Source organism: Nycticebus coucang, chromosome 9 (assembly GCF_027406575.1).
Source record: "Nycticebus coucang isolate mNycCou1 chromosome 9, mNycCou1.pri, whole genome shotgun sequence".
In the NCBI taxonomy this organism is placed as follows: Eukaryota; Metazoa; Chordata; class Mammalia; order Primates; family Lorisidae; genus Nycticebus; species Nycticebus coucang.
In genome coordinates, this window is record NC_069788.1 from 135,485,986 (window position 1) to 135,505,853 (window position 19,868).

Here is a 19,868-nt window from a genome sequence, read left to right on the forward strand (position 1 = left end):
TGCTTAGCTGGCCAGGGCCAGGTTCAAACCCGCCAGCCTTGGTGTATGTGGCTGGTGCTGTAACCACTGTGCTACGGGCACTGAGCTGATTATTTTTTTCCATTAAAAAACACAGAGGGTAGCAGTTCATAATTCATGTTGTCAAGGCCTTTTTCATGTCACAATCCCCAAAGTGTTGGCTTGTGGTCTCTTGGTCCCAAGGTGGTTGCCATGGCCCCAGACATCACATCCTCATTTCAGGAAGAAGGGGAGGCAGCACAATAAACCACATTTGCTCCTATTTGTAAAGCAAAAGCCTCCCTAGATATCTTCCCCATTTCCTCTGATGTTCTTATAGACAATATTTATGCTCAGAACTGGGTCACATGGCTACTTCTAGCTGCAAAGGAAGCTGAAAAAAGTAAGTCTCTGACTTGTTAGAAAGGAAGGAAGTTGCCTGCATCTTTACTGTTGATTCTGATACCATGTTCTTCCCTCTTCACTGGTAATTTCCCTGTTCAAATTACACAACAAAAAAAGCATGAACTTTTAACATGTCCTCTTAAGCCCTGTGCCATTATTTTATCTTTAAATGTTTCCCTTTCTCAAAAGTTAAATCAATTTATTTAAAAAGGAACCTTTAAAAATATCTCTATTGTAAACAGAAAACCGTATCCCTTGCGTTAAATAGAAAATAACAATAGACTCGGCGCCGTTTAGGACGCCGGCCGCATACACCGGGGCTGGTGGGTTTGAACCTGGCCTGGGCCAGCTAAACAACAATGACAACTGCAACGAAAAATAGCTGGGCATTGTGGCGGGCACCTGTAGTCCCAGCTACTTGGGAGGCTGAGGCAAGAGAATTCCTTAAGCCCAAGAGTTTAAGGTTGCTGTGAGCTGTTGACACCACGGCACTCTACCAAGGGCAACATAGTGAGACTCTGTCTCAAAAAAGATAAAATGAAAAGAAAATAAAAATAAGAAATTAAATACAATGAAAATAAAGTGATATTTTAAATCTACTGTTACTGCAGTCTCAGATTGATGCTGTTTTCTCTGTGCTAAATTGGGAGATTAGCAGATAGTGGAGAGCTAAGTATTTTATAGTGTCACCAAGCGGTAACTGTCTCAGGGACTTCCGAAGGCTCCCATGAGAAAAGAAAGGAAACAGCTTTCACACAGTGTCATTCAAGGCATTTTACTGCAGTGCCTGGATATCAGAGCGTCCTGTTACCTAAAACCATCTTGTGTCCCAGGTGGGTGGCATCCTCTCTCTGAGGAGCTCAGCATATTCTGTTCTGCCTTACCTGTGCCAGGCATCTAGTAGGTTATGGGAGGGGGATCTCAGACTGAAGGTGTCTGTGCCATGGGTGGGGTATGGTGGTGGATGTAAATCTTGCAAGGGAGAGAGCCTCAGGCTTATCTCTGCTCTGACACAAGGCATTTTGATCAAGTTAATTGCCCAGGAAGGTTGGAAGTCACTTTGGCATGTGAAATCAGCCTGGGATTTTTAGAAGAGGTCTCATTTAAACTTCTCTAAAAAGATGGGTAAGATTCAGGTAAATAGAAATTGTGCTGTGGGTAAAGGGGTCTCCATGGAGGAGGAGAAGGGTGAAAAGAACATTCAATTCGAGCATCTGAGAGTATAGGTCAAGGCCTGAAGTATAGACTTGTTTAGTTTTTTTTTTTTTTTTGGGGGGGGGCTTTGAATACCTTGCCCAAGGCAAGGGGCAATGGGAGCTATTGATGATTTTATAGTTGGAGAGTGACATGATCAGACATAGTCCTTGGGGCAGCATAAGCTAATTCCTTCAGAAATCTACTTGTACTAGGAACTATTATTAATTATTTTTCTGAAATGTAATATGTACTTCTCAGGCTCCCTAAGGAGAGAGCATGTTGTGCTCACATTTTTCTGAGTCCAGCATTGTGCTGCTGCATTTTATGCTGAACTGAGCCTTGGGGGCTGAGTTTCCTCTGCTCTCTTGGAACATTAGTTCCAGGGCTGGTCTTCCTTCCTGCTCTCTCTTCCATCGCCAGGCGGGACACAGCCTCTAGGCTGGTCCCAGTCTCGCTTCTTTCCCTGAGTTGTTCTAATTGTCCTTGGAAACCTTCTGGTTATGTTTGTAATGATCATTCTATAAAGTGGAGCCAGTAAAACTCTTAAGTGAGGGCAGGGCCTGGTTTATTGTTCATTCGACATTTGTATTGGGTATGTCCCAGGGGAAAGGTTGAAAACCCTGAGCTCTGAAGCTTTGAATTGAGTCAGCATGGGAAGTCTTTCCCTAAGATGTGATTCTGCATCTGTTCAAAGTTCTAGAATAGGTACATATCCTTTGAACCAGATAGCCTACTTCTAGCCAAAATTTATGTTGGGAAAATAAATTGCAAGTGGGCATTCATTGTAGTATTGGTTTTAATGTTCAACATTTGGAAAGTTGAACCATTAAAGATTTGGTAGTGAGGGATGGGTTTTCTAATAATGAGATATTCATATAATGGACTACCATAAAAGTGGTAGAAACCAGGCGGCGCCTGTGGCTCAGTCGGTAAGGCACCGGCCCCATATACTGAGGGTGGCGGGTTCAAACCCAGCCCCGGCTGAACTGCAACCAAAAAAAAATACCAGGCGTTGTGGCTGGCGCCTATAGTCCTAGCTACTCGGGAGGCTGAGGCAAGAGAATCGCTTAAGCCCAGGAGTTGGAGGTTGCTGTGAGCTGTATGATGCCATGGCACTCTACCAAGGGCCATAAAGTGAAACTCTGTCTCTACAAAAAAAAAAAAAAAAAAAAAAAGTGTTAGAAACCGCTGTACAGTGTGTATGGCTATTGATGTGAAAGATGTTCATGGCATGGTTGGAAATTAAACAACGACAAAAATAAGTTTATACATAGCATACATGATCTGATTTCATTTAAATTCTGATCCCAAGTTCCTATTTTAATTGGAAATGCCTAGGTTGCTGGACATTAGAATGCTAATAGTGGCTGTTGGCTGTAGGTGGTAGGATTTAGGATTATTAAAACTACTCTTCTCTGTATTTTTGAACTTTCTGTATTTATCATGTAGGACATATAAAAGAGGTCAAATCATAGGGTAGATCTTAGCCAGAATATTGTAAGGGCTTTGAGTATTTGAAAGAGGAGGATGTCCCAATCTTGGGGGAGTCCAGTCTCCCAGAAGACAAACTTGGGCAGTCGAGAGCAGGGATCAGCAAACTTACTCTTTAAAGAAATGTGGTAAATATTTTAGGCTTTCTGGGCCCTATGGCCTAACTCTTGTCACTAAGAGAAAGTGCTAGATAAAGGCTCTTCAAAGAAGTCATAGATAATACATAAATAAATGGGCATGGCTGTTTCCAATAAAACTTTATTTACAAAACCAAGCAATGGGGCTGGATGTGGTGGCTCACACCTGTAATCCTAGCACTCTGTGAGGCTGATGCAGGTGGATTGCCTGAGCTCAGGAGTTGGAGACCAACCTGAGCAAGAGCGAGACCCTGTCTCTAAAAGTAGCCGGGTGTTGTAGCGGGCACCTGTAGTCGCAGCTACTCAGAAGGCTGAGCCCATGAGTTTGAGATTGCTGTGAACTATGATGCCATGGCTCTCTACCCAGGGTGACAGAGTAAGACACTGTCTCCAAAAATATATGAGTGAATGAATAAATAAATAAATAAAACAACGACGACGACAATAACAAAACAAGCAATGGTTCAGGTTTGCTTGTGGACTTCAGTTTGCCAATTTCTGATCTAGAGAAAAATAAGAAAATGGAGCTTGTTAATGGTTTGAGTGAGTGGTCAGCTAGTCCCAAAATAGCACAAATTGTAGGAAGGAACAGGCCAATGAAATTGAAAAGGCAGATGTTTAAACAGAGGGCTAAAGATAAGTTGTATCGTTCTTTCTCCACGTCAGCAATCGCACCTGGGCAAGGGGTGTTGGATGAGACAGTTTGGATTATGCTTTGGAGGGTATAAAAGGCAAACCAGCATATTAGAGGTTCTGAAAAGTCATGCTAGAAACGCCCTTGCTTGCCATTGTTGATCTCAGCATTTATCAAACTCTTTGAATACACCACAAAATGTTTTCGTGGTTGTGGGTGTGTCCTACTCACATCTGATAGTGCAGGGAAAGTTTCAGGAACGCTGTCACCCTGGGCCCAAAGTTGGCAGTGTCAGATGTAGTGAACTCTAAGGATGAAATTGATACACCGAAGTCAAGATGATGCTAATTAAGGCAATTCTTACAAATATAGTACACACTCCATAGGAAACTTTGCTCTCACTGATACCCCTGTCATCAGGGGAGTAAGAATTTTATTTAAAAGTCCTTTATTGAGCACCGATTGTTTTTAAGAAATCATGGGACCAGGTGATTTACAATGTGCCTCTTAGAATCCAGAAATTCGGTCTCCATGAGGGAAGTGTCAGCTGCACAGAAGTGGAAAATTCAGAACCAACGAGCCTTGAGGTTGAGCTAAGTCAGAATCACACTCTTTAAAATGATGGGGGATTTAGCAACCTCTTGTTTCTGGAGCCCAGAGTAAGGGAGGGACTCGCCCAAGCTGTCACTGCCCGTTAGTAGAGATGCTGAGACACAAACTAGGGTGATGGACATAGATTCCATTTTTATGAAATATCCAGAGATGGCAAATCCATAGAGAATGAAAAAAGATTAGTGGATGCCAGAGGCCAGGGGAGAGGGGAATGGGAGTGACTGCTTAATGGGTATGGGATTTCCTTGGGGGTGACGAAATGTTTTGGAATTAGATAGCGGTGGAGGTTGCACAATATTGTGAATTTACTAGATGTCACTGAGCAACATTGAAATGGTTGAAATAGTGAATAGTATGTTATGTGATTTCCACCATAATTATGAAAAAGGTAGGGTGATGGAATAATTTATTGTGTGAACCTGGACACCTTAGAGAATGAAGAGATGGTCTCAGGTAAACGAGAATGTGTAATCACCCTGACTAAAAACCACCCTGCTCTGACTTGCAGGCAAATGATTTTTCCTCGTGGGTGCTGACAGGTTGCAACTTTTGCAGCATTTCAAATGCTTATGAGTCCTGGGTTATTTCAAGCAGGGGTTCTGACCAGGGGTGTATTCTTGCTGCAATTGGGTACGTAACACTGTGAGGGACATCTTTGTGCAAATAGCTTTTCTTTTGTACTATTTCCATAGGATAAGTTTTTTGTTTTTGTTTTTGTTTTTGTTTTTTTGCAGTTTCTGGCTAGGGCTGGGTTTGAACCGCCACCTCCGGCATATGGGGCCAGTACCCTACCCCTTTGAGCCACAGGTGCCGCCCTCCATAGGATAAGTTTTCAGAAGTGAGATTACTGAGTTAAAAGTAAATGTGGGGTTTTTTTGGTGGGGGGAGTGAGGATATAGGGAGGAAACACTTGATTTGGAATCAGAAGACCTCTCCCCCTTACTGGCTTTGGGACTGGGATCTGGCTGTTTCTGGGCTGTGGGGCAGTGGTAATAATTCCAGCAGCACAGATGTATTGCAAGGATTAGTGAGAGAAGGCAGAAGAGACACGACATCACTTAGTATGGTGCCTGGCTCTCCTTGCGGGTCTCCAAAGATGTTAGTGGAAAGTGAATATTGCAGTTGTTTTTATAACTCAACATTGTCCCTGGGAGCAGATGAGCAAACCCATTTTCCATACCTGCCCCTGCAGTGGGTATTATCATTTTCTTTTCCCAGGGATGTTTTCCCTTCAGGTGCTTTTTTTGCATATTCATAATGCCCGTTATGGTGTCAGACTCTGGGGATACAGATGTGGGGCCTTCTTGTGTCAGGAGGACACAGAGATAATCATCACCCTTACCCTGGTGCTGGGCAAGGAGGAAGCGCAGGGAGCACAGAGGAGGCACCTGAACCAGCCCTGGGGCAGGGAAGGCTTCCTGGAGGAGGTGGCCTTGTGGTGGTGAGAATTGAGAAATGAATAAAGATTAGCCAGGCCCTGAGGAAATGGCAGGGCGGAGGTGTGAAGCTGAGGAAGAGCATGATGGGTGTGAGGTTTATGGTGCTGAAGTATGTGAGTGTGTGTGAGAGACAGACAGATGGGTGGTTCAATCATCTGGAGAGATAAAGAGGCTCTGGGACCCACCAGTTCTTAGAGAAGGAGTTTGATCTTTACCCCTCAGGGTAAAGGAGGGCAGTGGGGAAGAGCCATCCTGGTGCTTGCAAGTTCCAAATCACTCTGGCTGCTGCTAGCGATCTTCCCGCCTCAGCCTCCCTAGTGGCTGGGACTAGCGGCAGCTGCCACAACACCCTGCTGGTTTTTCTATTTTTACTAGAGATGGGGTCTCACTCTTGCTCTGGCTGGTCTTGACTCCTGAGCTCAGGCGATCCACCTGACTCTGACTTTAACTGCTCCTTCTCAGTGAGTCCTTCCCTGGTCACCCAATCAGTCTCCATTCTGTTCTTTATTGTCACTTATCTAACCTTCTAAATGTTTCACTTATTCATGTTGTTTATTTCCTTTTCTCAGTCTTCTTGAATCTCTCTATGGAGAACAGAGATTTCTGTATGTTTTGTTCACTTCTGTGTCTTCAGTACCTGGCACACAGTAGGTACTCAGTATTTGTGTACTGGAGGAAGAAAGGGGAGAAGGGACTACAGCTACAGCCACAGGGACAGGGATGAGAGGGTGCTTGTGCACCAAATGACACTTGGCATTTTGATTGGGTCCTTTCCATCGGGGCCTGTGGGTGGGTAGGTTGCATTTGTCCCGCAGCCCTGCTCCTTGGGGAGGACGTGAGCATGCACTTTGCCAATCTGTCCATTCTTGGCACTTCGCACAGTGCACCGCACAAGATGGGTTTGCACTGTTGTGGGGCCAAGGTTATGTTCCGGAAGATGCTGGAAGGTGTCAGGACCAGCCCACGCCCCTCACCAGATGGTGGCATTCCAAGGAGGCTGCAGCCAGAGACAGCTGAGTGAATGGCTGAGTGAATGGCTGGTGAGCTCTCAGATTGGATTGAAGGGTGTCATTATGGAAGAGCCTCAGCAGCTGTTAAAATGAATCAACACCTCGGGAACTGGGAGAAAAGCTGCCAAACGGTCTGGTTTTGAATGGAAGTGCTTTCTCTCTTGTGGATCTCTCAGATTCCCCAGGAGACCGCAAGCTTCATGGCTGCACCCCCCGCACCAAGCGTAGAGCCTGGTGTTTTGGAGGGAGGCAGGAAGTGTTTGCAGAAGGAGGGTCAGAAGGATTGAAGAATGAAAGCTTGCGATGACTCCTCTGTAATCCCAGCACCTGTTGCTCTGAGTGACTCCCTTTTCAGAGAAATGATGTATGTATTTTTTTTTTGTCTTCATGAAAATGGCAGGAAATGGGAATTTTGAACTTTGCAAATCATTCCTGGGAGAGCAAGCTTGTGTTGGTAGGCTCAGCAAATGAAAATAAATATTCATTGCTATACCCATTGCTTGTGATTGTACTGATGTCCTCTCTTTCCTGGTCCAACACAGCCTCCACCTCCCAGATAAATGCCTTGTTCACTTTCTGTCCCACATGCTGATGTCCATAATGAGACACACGTATATATATGTGTGTGTGTGTACACGTATCCATAGGTAGATATCCACACACGCACACATATGTATACACGCGTACATATCAGAGATCGCTTAGACTCTGTTTCCCTTCTTTCCTGGCAGCGCTCATCAGATACACTATTTAGAAAATTGAGCCAGTCCACCTAAGGAATAAATAGCAGCTGCCCTCTGCTGAGTGGGCTTCCAATATGTTTTGGAAGAGACTATCATCTATTAAGTCAAGCATGACATATGGAATACACGTAAAGTTTTAAAGCCTGTAGTTACATTTATTTCCTTGTATCGTAGCACAGGTTATGAAAACCTGAGAATCATGAGTTTCTAGGGTTGGGAGGACTTTAAATTATTATTATGTTTTTTTTTTTTTTTTGGCCGGGGCTGGGCTTGAACCCGCCACCTCCGGCATATGGGACCGGCGCCCTACCCGTTGAGCCACAGGCGCCGCCCAGGACTTTAAATTATTATTCAACCATCAGCTGTGGTGGTTAAAAAACTTCTTTTGCTTTCCTTTGTTTATCGACCTATTAATTGATTCATATTTATAAATCAGGCATTTGCTAGTCATGCAAAATGGCAACTCTAGAGGTAGACAAGATATACAGCAGGTTGCGAGGCAGTGCTCTATTTAAGAAGGATATGCACCAGGATATCCTTTCCTTATTTTCTCTTGTCCTTCCCCCATTCCTTCCTTGCAGAATAGCCACTCAAGTGGGTTCAAGGATCCTAAAAGGGAAGTGACATTTGTGGGCCATTGATCCTAATTCAGCAATGGTTGCCCTTGATGACTCTTCCCAGGAGAAGCCACACAGAAAAGCTTTCCTTCCCCTTGTGGGCAGGCAGCTCCCAAGACCGTGAGGTCAGTGTGGTCACAGCAGGTGTCTGAGTGTGGCCTATCCTAGGGTGGTGCTCCGCCGTGTGGTCCACTGGGCCTGGTGGGGTCCCTTAGTGGGCCTCGGTGGGTTGAGCTTCCACCTGAGCAGTTTCCTACTCTTTGGTTCTGTCATTCGTTAACCATAGCCAGAGTAACTCATCTTATATTCCAGATTGCACAGAGTCATTTGCTGTGAGACTCAGGGCACTGAGACTTACTCAGCATCTAAGAAGAGTGAGAAGTGGGGTCAGAATATTTCACCATTCGTTTGTTTATTCACTCAACATTTATTTATCCACTTGATGCTTTTGTATTTCATGGTATTATAAACAATGATATGTATTCCCCAGTGTTTCGTAATTGCTTGTGTGTGTGTGTTTCTTGTAGAAGACTGTGAGTTCCCTGGGAGTGGGGGCTATATCTCACTGTTTCTTGCCCATCTTTGTGTATGTGGTAGGTGCTCCATAAACGTGTCCCAGAGAAAGGGGGAAGATTTTTAGTGAGCATCTACTGTGGACTCAGCACTATTTATGTACACAGATATATAAGGCTACATAATTAAAAAGCTGCAAGGAACATAAGTTTTATTAGCTGTTGGAGATGCTAGCGGATGCAGGTGGAGCTTGAGTGCTTTTGTGCCGTCTGTTCGTATATGACTGGAATTCTGGAGCCAAGGCTGTCCTCCTGTGTCTCCCTAGACCTGCTGGAACCAGCCTGCCTCTCCCTGCCGGCTCTGCCATGGGAGCGTGCTGACAGCCCCATCCACGATGAGATCTGAGACTGCTGGCTTTACCCAGCAATCACGCCCCCCTACCCGGGGCCTACTGGCTCAGGTAAGTGACTGCTTGTGCTGAGCTCAGGAGCTGGAGTGTCCAGGGGTTGGGAGGGTACCTGTGGGTGCTCCCAGGAAATTTTGTCTCTGTCCTTTGAATCCTGTCATTGTCCTGTGTCTCATGGATGGGCTACATATGTGTCCCAGAGCAGGATTTCAAGAGGTCACAGGGGCCAGCTCTAGAGGTGAATAGCTCTGATTCCGGATGGGATTTTGGAGGCTTAGAACTCTGCCTGGGGTCTTTGCTGATGGAAATTCTCCAGTTCTCGGATGCCCATATCTGTTCCTTTATTCTGCCTCTAACTGAGTCTAGACAGTGTTCTGCGGCTTGGGAAGATGGAATCTGTTAGCACTATTGAGCATGTAAGGGAGGGAGAATATCAAAATCTGTCTGCTCTCTTTCCTGGAGGCTGCTGAGTGAGTCAGAGCCGGGGGAGCATTGTGGGGCCTCTAGGAGGGGAAGCGGGAGGCTTGCGCTTAACTAAAATACCTTCCCCTCTTGTAGTTCCTCCAGATCAGTGGTGTTCAACCTTCCTAATGACATGGCCCTTTAATACAGTTCCCGTGGGTTGCGACCCACAGGTTGGGAACCACTGCTCTACATGGTGGCTAGTTGGCAGCAGTTTTACAGGGAGGGAAAACAGTGAAGTGAAGAGGACCTGGGGGTCAAGAATAGGGACTTGTCCAGCACCTTGCAAGACAGGAATGAAAAATAACCTTTAAACAGGTAGAGCTGTGTGGGTCATGGAGCTGAGGTCAGGTTTCAGCTGTGTGACAGTAAGCAGGCCTGGTGACCTCTCTGGGCCTTTTCCCACACCTCCCGAAGGGAGACGACACTGCTACCTTTTGGGTTGTATGAAGATTAATGGAGAGGAAGGGGTCTTGTTTTGAGAGAACAGATCTCATGGCTAGATGAAAAGCGGCTAAAGCCCTGAGCCGCTGCAAAATAGGTGTGATCATTGTACCCATCTGATAAAGTTGTAAGGAGAAGATTTATAAAATACCCAAAGCACCTGGCTCAGCTTGAGGTCTCACTCATGCTAAGCCATGTTGGTTGTACTTTTCTTATTAAAAATATGAAGGCTGGATGTGGTGTCTGTAATTATATCTCAGTGCTTTTGAGAGGCTGAGGCAGGAGGATCGCTTCAGCCTGGGAGTTCAAGACCTCCTGTCTGTGAGTGACATAGTGAGAACCTGTCTCTACAAAAAATGAAAAAAAAATAAAAAATAAAAATACAAAAAGGTGGGTGTGGTGGTATGAACCTGTAATTCCAGCTTCTTGGGAGGCTAAGGCAGGAGGATCGCTTGAGCCCAGGAGTTTGAGGCTGCAGTGAGCTATGATGATTCCACTGCACTCCAACCTGGGTGATGGAGCAAGACTCTGTCTCTAAAAGTAAATAAAGAAGTAAAGTTTAAAACAACAATATGAAGGCAGCCAGCATAAAATAAGTGTTCCACAGAAAGGAACCTAGAGGCAAACAAGTAACAACAGCAAATTTAGTGAGAAAAATGAGATGATTTTTTTTATTTTTTAATGGCATCTGCAAGGGTCGGGGAAAAAAGAGACTAAGAGACTGTCTGGTGAGGTTGGTGGCTGAGCCATGCGCTCTGCAGCCACTCGCCCTCCTTGTGACTCCAGGGCCGGCTGCTTTGGGTAGCTGTGGGAGCTGCCATGGTCACTTCTGTGCTCTGTGCTTGTTGCTTGGCATAGGGATGCCTGATGTGGGTGGACTCTGCTGCAGGGCCGTCACTAGGGTGGCAGCAGTGAGGGACTGTGAGGATGCTCCCACCGGACCTTATGCCAGGAGCATGTGTGGTCTGGGTTCAAACCCTGATTTCCCCTCTTGCTTCCCGAGAAACTGCAAGCCAGTTACTTCATGTGTGTGAGCTGGTTTCCTTATCTGTATGGCAGAGACAATCACTTGTTATCATAAGAACTGGCCTCAAGATTGGCTAAGTTGGGAAAGTCCTCTAGCCAGTGTTGGTGCCTCTTCCATACCCTTTGAGCTGGAACAAACTTCAGAGACAGCCGTTTACTCCACTCCCCTCGCCCCCAGCTCAGAGAGGTGGATAGACAGGCCCAAGCCTGCCCGGTGAAGTCAGTGGAGGGCTGTGGTCCAAATCTAGGGCTCTGGTCTCTCTGCCCTATTTGCCTAAAACAGTCTGCTCCCACCCAGAGCTGTGTTTTGATGTTTTTCTCCTTCCTCCTCGTCCTTCCTTCCTCTCTCTCTCTTTCTTTTTTAGCAGTTGCTTTTCTACTCCTGATGTCCTTAATCCCCATGGATCCTCAACCATAACCATGGTCACGCGGGTCGAGGTCGGCTCCATAGCATCCCTGACTACAGTGCCAGGCCTGGGTGATATTGGCAAAGAGGAAACCCTGAAGCGGACTTACTTCTGCCAGGCTAGCGATACCTCTGGGGCTCCTTCAGCCCGGATCTTGGAAGGAAAGAGCCTGCTGAGGAGCCCAGCTCACTTACTCCCCCTGCCGAGGCTCTCCCCTAAGCCTTTCTCCAAGGAGCAGGCTCCTGCAGATGGGAAACCCCCTGTGTCATCTTTGCTGCACAGTCCGCCCAGCCTGTGTCCTTCTGGTGGGCTCTCTGAGGAGGTGGCAGCAGAGGACCTGGATAAGAGGATGCCCGGTTTGGTGGGGCAGGAGGCAGATGATGGGAAGAGACCAAGGAGAAGCTCATCTCTGTTCATGTGTTCCTGCGGCCCAGCCCCAATGCCATGATTCTCTTTGAAACCACCAAAACTGGCCCCACTCTGGGGAAGATGGTCAGTGAGGAGATGCTGGAGGCCAAGGCAGGCGTGTCTCAGGAGCCCCCTTCAGGCACCATGCTTGAGGTGGCTGCCAAGCCCCCTGTGCCCACCCTAAAGCCCCCAGGGACCCTTCTCCGACCAGCCTCCCTGCTGCAGGACATGAGGCCGGCTACAGCCCAAGAGGCGGTAGGCCAAGACCAGGCTGTCTTAAAGGCCAGCGGTGTGGAGGACATGGCGGGCCCTGCTCCGGAGCCCAGACCTCGCCTGTAGAGAAGGCCCATTTCAGACATTTTTATAGAAGCCCTTCAGCCTCAGAAGCCAGGCCCTGGTGGTGCAGCCACTGTGAGGAAAACACCACCCACCCCTCCTGAGAAGATGTGGGTGAGGAAGGCTTTTGTCCTTGGACCTCACAGCCCCATTTGAGAGCAAAGAGGCCTTGCTGAGGAAGACGGCCGATGAAGTGAGTGGAGCCACAGTGGGCTCAAGCGCTGACCGCTGGGGCCCAGAGAGGTCCAAACCAGAGCCCAAGGTGGACAGGGAGTGTTTGGCCAAGGCAGAGCCCCCTCTTCATGGCACGAATTCAGAATTCCTGGAGGTGGCCTGAAAAATGCATGAACAGCAGGAGAAAGTGCTTTTGAAGCACGACACGGGTAGCCTCAGGGCCCCAGGGGCCTCAGCCAGGGTTGTCCTGAGAGATGACCTGAGTCCTTTGGAAGAGCAAGTCAAGCTGGCCCGCAAGCATGCGAAAGCACCTGAGCCCCCTTTGCCCAGGCCAGGAAGAGACTCAGAACTAGCTGATGTCAAGGTCAGACCAGTTGACAGAGGAGTCCCAGCCCCTGCAGGGGGCAAGTGGGCCTCCAGGGGGAGCATGAAGAAGTGTATCAGCCTGCTTGGGGAGGACAGCGCTGTGCCCATGTCCTTGGCAGCGGGGCCTGGACCCCCCTTGGCCACCCCTGATTCCCCATTGGCAATGGCAGAGCCCAAGAAAGTGGGTGTGAGTGTCCAGGAGCGGGTCAGAGGCTGGGCTGCTGAGAGCTTCGAGGTGAAGCCTGAGATGAGGAGGAGGACATTCCAGGCTCGGCCGCTGTCCACAGATTTGACCAAAGTGTAAGTGAGCACTCCCATGCATCTCCCTCAGCCCAGGTTGCTGTAAGCCGGCTGCCAGAGACCCCAACGGGAGAGGGAACTGGGCTCTGAGCCCCCTCTAGGTGTGGCCAGCACTGGGGGGGGGGCTACAGCTTGGGGTTTCCTCGGCCTTTCTCAGCTCTGCACGCAGCCTTTGAATGAAGCCAGATATGTGTCCATTTCACAGATGTAGGTCAGGAAGCTAAAGTACTGCAAGGAAGTTGAAGCCAGATGTCATTCTAGCTTACCCTGTCTCCATAGCTAAGCCTTCCTTCCCTGAAGTCTGAGACCACCTACCACAAGGCCTAGGCCTTTGTGAGTGGCCCAAAGTATGAAATCAGAGGGGTTGAGATAATTTCAGCAGGTCACTTCCCCTCACTGAGCCTCAGTGTCTTCATCTCACAAATGGAAATAATACTAAGACCTTCCTTAAAGGACGGAGGTACAAACTTAGAGATAATTCTGGAAATCACTCCACCCACAGGAAGTCCCTAGTATATTGCGGCTCCAAACAATGTCGATCCAGTTGGTTAACAATGGTTTTCTAAGCTTGGCCCACCTCTGTTTTTCCACAAGTGGCCACAACAAGGAGATGCCGCCAGGCATGATCAACTGGCTCGTTAATCACATGCAGCCACCAACATGCTTTGTCTGGGGAGGAGTTTGCAGGGCCAGGATCTCTGGGCAGATTACCCTCCTGGCTCTGGGAACTAGGGCAGCCATTCTGGCCATAATTAGACCGGTGGCTCTCAGCACATTAGAATCACCTGGAAAAAATACCTGTGGCTGGGCCCTACCCCTAAAGAGTCTAATTTAGTTAGTCTGGGGAGGGGCTGATATTTAGAAGTGTTTAAAAGCTTACAAGCAGGTCTCTTGTGCAGCTGAAAGACTTGGGACAAGACCCCCACTCTGTCCTGGGCTAACACGACCCCCAATCAACAGCAAGAGACGACACTTGATGCAATCAGCAAAAGGGTTTTTATTCCAGCATGCTGGGGCTTATCTCGTGACTCTCTCAGGAGCAGAGGAGTGAAGCCCCGAACAGCAGATTTTACAAGCTTATAAAGGCAAAAACCACAAAGTAAGCAGGAGTAGCAGACATAGCAGGGACTTTAACCATAAAGTAAGGAGGGGGAGCAGACATAGCAGGGGCTTTAACCATAAAGTAAGGAGGGGGAGCAGACATAGCAGGGGCTCTAACCATAAAGTAAGGAGGGGGAGCAGACATAGCAGGGGCTTTCTAGATAAGAAGAACTCTGGTTCATTACTCAACTGTCTTAAGAAAAGATTAACAGTTAAACATTTACTTAGTCCTTTTATCTGCTTCAGCTCGAGTTTATCTCCTGGAACAGTTACAAAAGGTCACATTCTCATGGTAGGGGGTGAGAGGTGGTCACATTCCTATGGATGGTGGTCACATTCCTATGGTAGGGGGTGAGAGGTGGTCACATTCTCATGGTAATACTTTCTTTCACAGCCAGGCATGAGAACCCCTGAGTTAAGGTAGCAGATAAGGGGACACAGGTGCCAAGGACCTCACTCAGGTGCTTTCTCTCACTGTGTCATCATAGTGCCTGGGAGGGGCTGTGTGAGTATCCCCCTCTGACAGATGGCGGAAAACTGAGTCTCTGAGTTTAGCAACAACACATGACAGCCTCACAGCTCCCGAGAGGCAGACCCTGGGTTTTCTGAGCATGGGTCAAGTTTTAAGTGGCTTGGTTTTTCTCCCCTCCTTTTTCTTCAAAGCCCCCCAGCCCTCAATTAAATATGTGCTACATACTCATGCATTTATATCAGAGAACTCATCAGGCTAGAAAGAGTCTACCCTTCCTCTCCCTTCCCCTTTATAGGTGGGAAAACTGAGGCCCTGAGAAGGATAATCACTCAGCCCCTGGTCACCCAGACAGGCAGACAGACATGGGCCCCACACATTTCCTGATGGTCCACTGCAGATGGGTTGCTAACAACAACTATTAATTATCCGTTCTGTGGCATCTTCACTCTTCCCCAAACGCCCTCATGTTGCTATTAGGACCGTGGGTAGCCTCTTATCTGCCCTATAAAAGAGATGGGGAGGTGCTAATTATCCCCATTTTATAGATAAACAGAGGCTCAGGTGAGGTCACAAGCCTGACCAAGTGCCATAGAGAAGAGGCAGGGTAGAGCTGGGACCAGCACCCTGTGTCTTCACCCCAGCCTGGGGCTCCATCCACTCCCATGATGCTGTGTTTAAGGTAGGCTCTGGCCACTGGGTTCTTCCCCTTTTGGCAGCTGGAAGGAAAGAAAATGTCCTTTTCAAAGAAAATCAGCCAGTGTGTCTGTGACACTGTCAAGGCTGACACCCTTGAGCTCCTGTGCTGGTGTGTGTGGGCTGTGGGGAATCACAGATTCTGGCTCTATACAAATAACTTGGATCTCTGTACCAGGTTTTCAAGTTCAGATTCAAGCAAGGAAGTCAGATATGAGAAGTGTGCTGAGCTGAGTGGCGAGCTTTCTAAGAAGCTGAGAGAAAAGGTAAGGCGTGTCTGTGTTGGGCACATCTTGTTTTCCAGCAGGCAGTTGGACTTACTGGAAAAAAGAGATTCCGTGATTAGCTAGACCTGGGAAGGAATCAGACACCTGTCATGCACAATAAAAAAAGTTTTTTTTCTAAGTTGGGACTTTTCAAGTCTTTTCTGGTGTGATGGGTTCTGATTTTCTACTCCCAGGTGTTAAATACCATATATAAATGTAATTGTCAGATATTTTAGTTTTTCTTTTCAAAGAGGCAGAAGGACATGGCTTTCTTTTATATAAAAGTGCCTGCTTTCCTGTCTTAATTAAGACACCTAAATTTAGGTTTAAAATGTTAATAGGAACTCTCTCAAAATCCCCTTATTATGGTTTTTACTCCTTAAAAGACTTGCCACCTAGCCATAGAAGAAAGAGGTACATTTCCAGCAATTAAATTGCTAAAAAAGTATTTTTTATTTCATCTGTTTAAGAAGAGGAAGCTTGTAAAATAACTGCTAGGTATAACTGGTTTGTGGTTGATTCTTTGTGCAGTCTTAAGTTTTTTAACAAAGACTCCTTGGGATACAGTTGACATATAGTAAAAGCACATAATATAAAGCATGCAAACTGATGAGTTCACAAGTGTGTAGACCTGGGAAACCACCGTCCCAGCTGAGATAATGAACATTCCCATCACGTCCCCTCAGGCCACGTTGAAGTTGTCCGTCCTGTACCCTCCTCTGCAGGCCACCACAGATCTGCTTTCTCTGCCACTATAGATTAGTTTGCATTTCTAGACTTGAATATAGATGCAACCAGGCCTCTTTTGTTTCTTCACTCAGAGTAATTAATTTGACATTGGTGGTTTATTCTTTTGAGTTGCTGACTAGTTCTCCACTGGGTGGGCAGACTGCAGTTTGCTCCTCCCTTCACCCTTTAATGATCGGTGGGATTGTTTCCAATTTGGGGTCATTACAAATAAACCTACCGTGAACATTTGTGGACAGTCTTCGTAGGGACTTGTCTTTTCATTTCTCTAGGAGTAGTATTGTTTTATGTTTTAAGGGACTTCTACAGAATTTTAAAAATAGCACCAATGCTTGGTTCTAAGCCCTGCAGGCCTATTTCAGTGAATCCCCAGCAAGATGGGCTGGCTTTGTGTGGTGATCCCATCACTGGTGGAAAAGGTTTTGTCCTGCAAATTTTATCCTTGCACCTCTTGAATCACTTCTTTGAAATGGTTAGGAGAGGATTCAATTTAAGTAAAACTCCTCATATTTCCATTAAACTACTGTGGTGACAACAACAGCAAGAGCAAAAAGGGTTACAGGAAGCAAGAGTTTTGGCAGATGGCTTGAGACTAGTTTAGGAAAAGTTAATAAACTCTTAGTTTACATATAATGAGATTTCATCCCTGTAAGGTGACTTTGTATATGTGTGTGTTCACTGTGGTAAAATATACATAAAATATACCATTTTAAATATTTTTAAGGAGTAAACTAAAAAAATGTAAAACAGCCTAGGTTTTTCTAATATAAAATACATATATGTACACTTATTATACAGGGTGGACATAAAATTCATGTGCAATTTACTATGTTAAACTATTTTAAATTTTACATGAACTTTATGTCCACCCTGTATATAAAACTAATATAAACCAAAGAGTAAAGAAGACTTTTTTTAAGGATTATAACTAATTGATAATAGTTATTATCCAAAAAGTGGACTGGTATGTGAATGAGGGAACAAAAATAATTTGAGCTTTATCTGTATTGTTTAGATTCCTTTATGATGAGAGATTCATATATTACTTATATAAAATTTACATAATAAAATTTAAGCAAAATTCTTCAATAGCATTTCAACATCTAAAGTAAGGGTTACCAAACCATGGCCCTGCCTGCATGATCACCATGTTAAAGGGTACAATTACGTGGCATTGGTACATTCTCAATGTTTTGCAACCATCACTACTAACTAGTTCCAGAATTTATTTATCTATTAGAGATAGAATCTCACTTTGTCACCCTCAGTAGAGTGCTGTGGCGTCACAGCTCACAGCAACCTCCAGCTCTTGGGCTTAGGCAATTCTCTTGCCTCAGCCTCCCAAGTAGCTGAGACTACAGGTGCCCGCCATAATGCCTGGCTATTTTTTTGTTGCAGTTTGGCCAGGGCTGGGTTTGAACCCACCACCCTCGGTATATGGGGCTTACGCCCTACTCACTGAGCCACAGGGGCTACCCTAATTCCAGAATTTTTTGTCACCCCAAACAGAAACCCTGTATCTAGTCCCCTATTTCTGGCTCTTGGAAAATCACTAATTTACTTTCTTTCCTTTTTTTTTAATTGTTGGGGATTCATTGAGGGTACAAGAAACCAGGTTATACTGATTACATTTGTTAGGTATAGTCCCTCTTACAATTGTGTCTTGCCCCCAAAAAGTTCCTTACACACCAAGAGCCCACCTCCCTCCCTCCTTCCCTCTCTCTGCTCTCCCTTTCCCCACTCTCACTGTGTCATTAATTGTCCTCGTATCAAAATTGAGTACATAGGATTCATGCTTCTCCATTCTTGTGATGCTTTACTAAGAATAATGTGTTCCAATTCCATCCATGTTAATACAAGGGCTGTAAAGTCTCCATTTCTTTTATTTATTTATTTATTTATTTATTTATTTATTTATTTATTTGTTTATTTGTAGTCTTTTTGCCTGGGCCAGGTTTGAACCCACCACCTCCAGTATATGGGGCTGGTGCCCTACTCCTGGAGCTACAGGCGCCCTCCCCCCACACCCCCCCAAGTCTTCATTTTTTTTTAAATGGCTGAATAGTATTCCATGATGTACATATACCATAGCTTATTAATCCATTCTTGGGTTGGTGGGCATTTAGGCTGTTTCCACATTTTGGCGATTGTAAATTGAGCTGCAATAAACAATCTAGTGCAAGTGTCCTTATGATAAAAGGATGTTTTTCCTTCTGGGTAGATGCCCAGTAATGGGATTGCAGGATCAAATGGGAGGTCTAGCTTGAGTTCTTTGAGGGTTCTCTATACTTTTTTTCCAAAAAGGTTGTATTAGTTTGTAGTCCTACCAGCAGTGTAAAAGTGTTCCCTTCTCTCCACATCCATGCCAGCATCTGTGATTTTGAGATTTTGTGATGTGGGCCATTCTCGCTGGGGTTAGATGGTATCTCAGGGTGATTTTGATTTGCGTTTCTCTAATAATTAGGGATGATGAGCATGCATTTTTTCATATGTTTGTTAGCCATTCGTGTGTCTTCTTTAGAGAAGTTTCTATTCATCTCTCTTGCCCATTGGTATATGGGATTGTTGGCTTTTTTCATGTGGATTAATTTGAGTTCTCTGTACATGCTAGTTATCAAGCTTTTGTTTGATTCAAAATATGCAAATGTCCTTTCCCATTGTGGAGGTTGTCTGTTTGCTTTGGTTATTGTCTCCTTAGCTGTACAGAAGCTTTTCACTTTAATCAAGTCCCATTTGTTTCTTTTTGCCATGGAAGTCTTCTTCATAAAGTCTTTCCCCAGGCTGATATCTTCAAATGTTTTTCCTATGCTTTCGTTCAGGATTTTTATTGTTTCATGCCTTAAATTTAAATCCTTTATCCATCTTGAATCAATTTTTGTGAGGGGTGAAAGGTGCGGATCCAGTTTCACTCTTTTACATGTGGATATCCAGTTCTCCCAACACTATTTATTGAATAGGGATTCTTTCCCCCAGTATATGTTCTTGTTTGGTTTGTGGAAGATTAGGTGGTTGTAAGATGTTAGTTTCATTTCCTGGTTTTCTGTTCGATTCCAAATGGCTGTGTCTCTATTTTTGTGCCAGTACCATGCTGTCTTGACCATCATGTCTTTGTAGTACAGCCTAAAATTCGGTATGCTGATGTCCCCGGCTTTGTTTATATCACTAAGAACTGCCTTAGCTATACGGGTTTTTTTTCGGGTTTCATACAAAATTCAGAATCATTTTTTCTAAGTCTTGAAAGTAGCATGTTGGTATTTTAATAGGGATGGCATTGAATCAGCAGATTGCTTTGGGAAGTACAGACATTTTAATAATGCTGATTCTTCCCAGCCATGAGCATGGTATTTTCTTCCATTTAATATCCTCTGCTATTTCCTTTCTTAGGGTTCATAATTGTCTTTATAGAGGTTCGTCACCCTTTTGTTAGGTATATTCATAGGTATTTCATCTTGTTTGAAGCTATGG

At 45.5% G+C, this 19,868-nt stretch overlaps 1 protein-coding gene and 1 pseudogene across 2 annotated transcripts in view; both read left to right on the forward strand.

The window, feature by feature from the left end:
• The window catches only part of LOC128593314 (small G protein signaling modulator 1-like), a 97,445-nt pseudogene extending 85,823 nt beyond the window's left edge, over positions 1-11,622 (forward strand).
• Positions 11,623-12,416: 794 nt separating this feature from the next.
• LOC128593310 (uncharacterized protein KIAA1671-like) overlaps positions 12,417-19,868 on the forward strand; it is a 46,150-nt gene continuing 38,698 nt past the window's right edge. The window contains exons 1-2 of one of the 2 annotated variants that reach the window (XM_053601232.1): positions 12,417-13,124; positions 15,569-15,656. In XM_053601232.1, coding sequence (XP_053457207.1) covers positions 12,625-13,124; positions 15,569-15,656 — 588 coding nt within the window. In that variant the 5' untranslated portion in view covers positions 12,417-12,624. The remainder of the gene's footprint in view (positions 13,125-15,568; positions 15,657-19,868) is intronic. The other variant, XM_053601231.1, reaches the window with a different exon arrangement.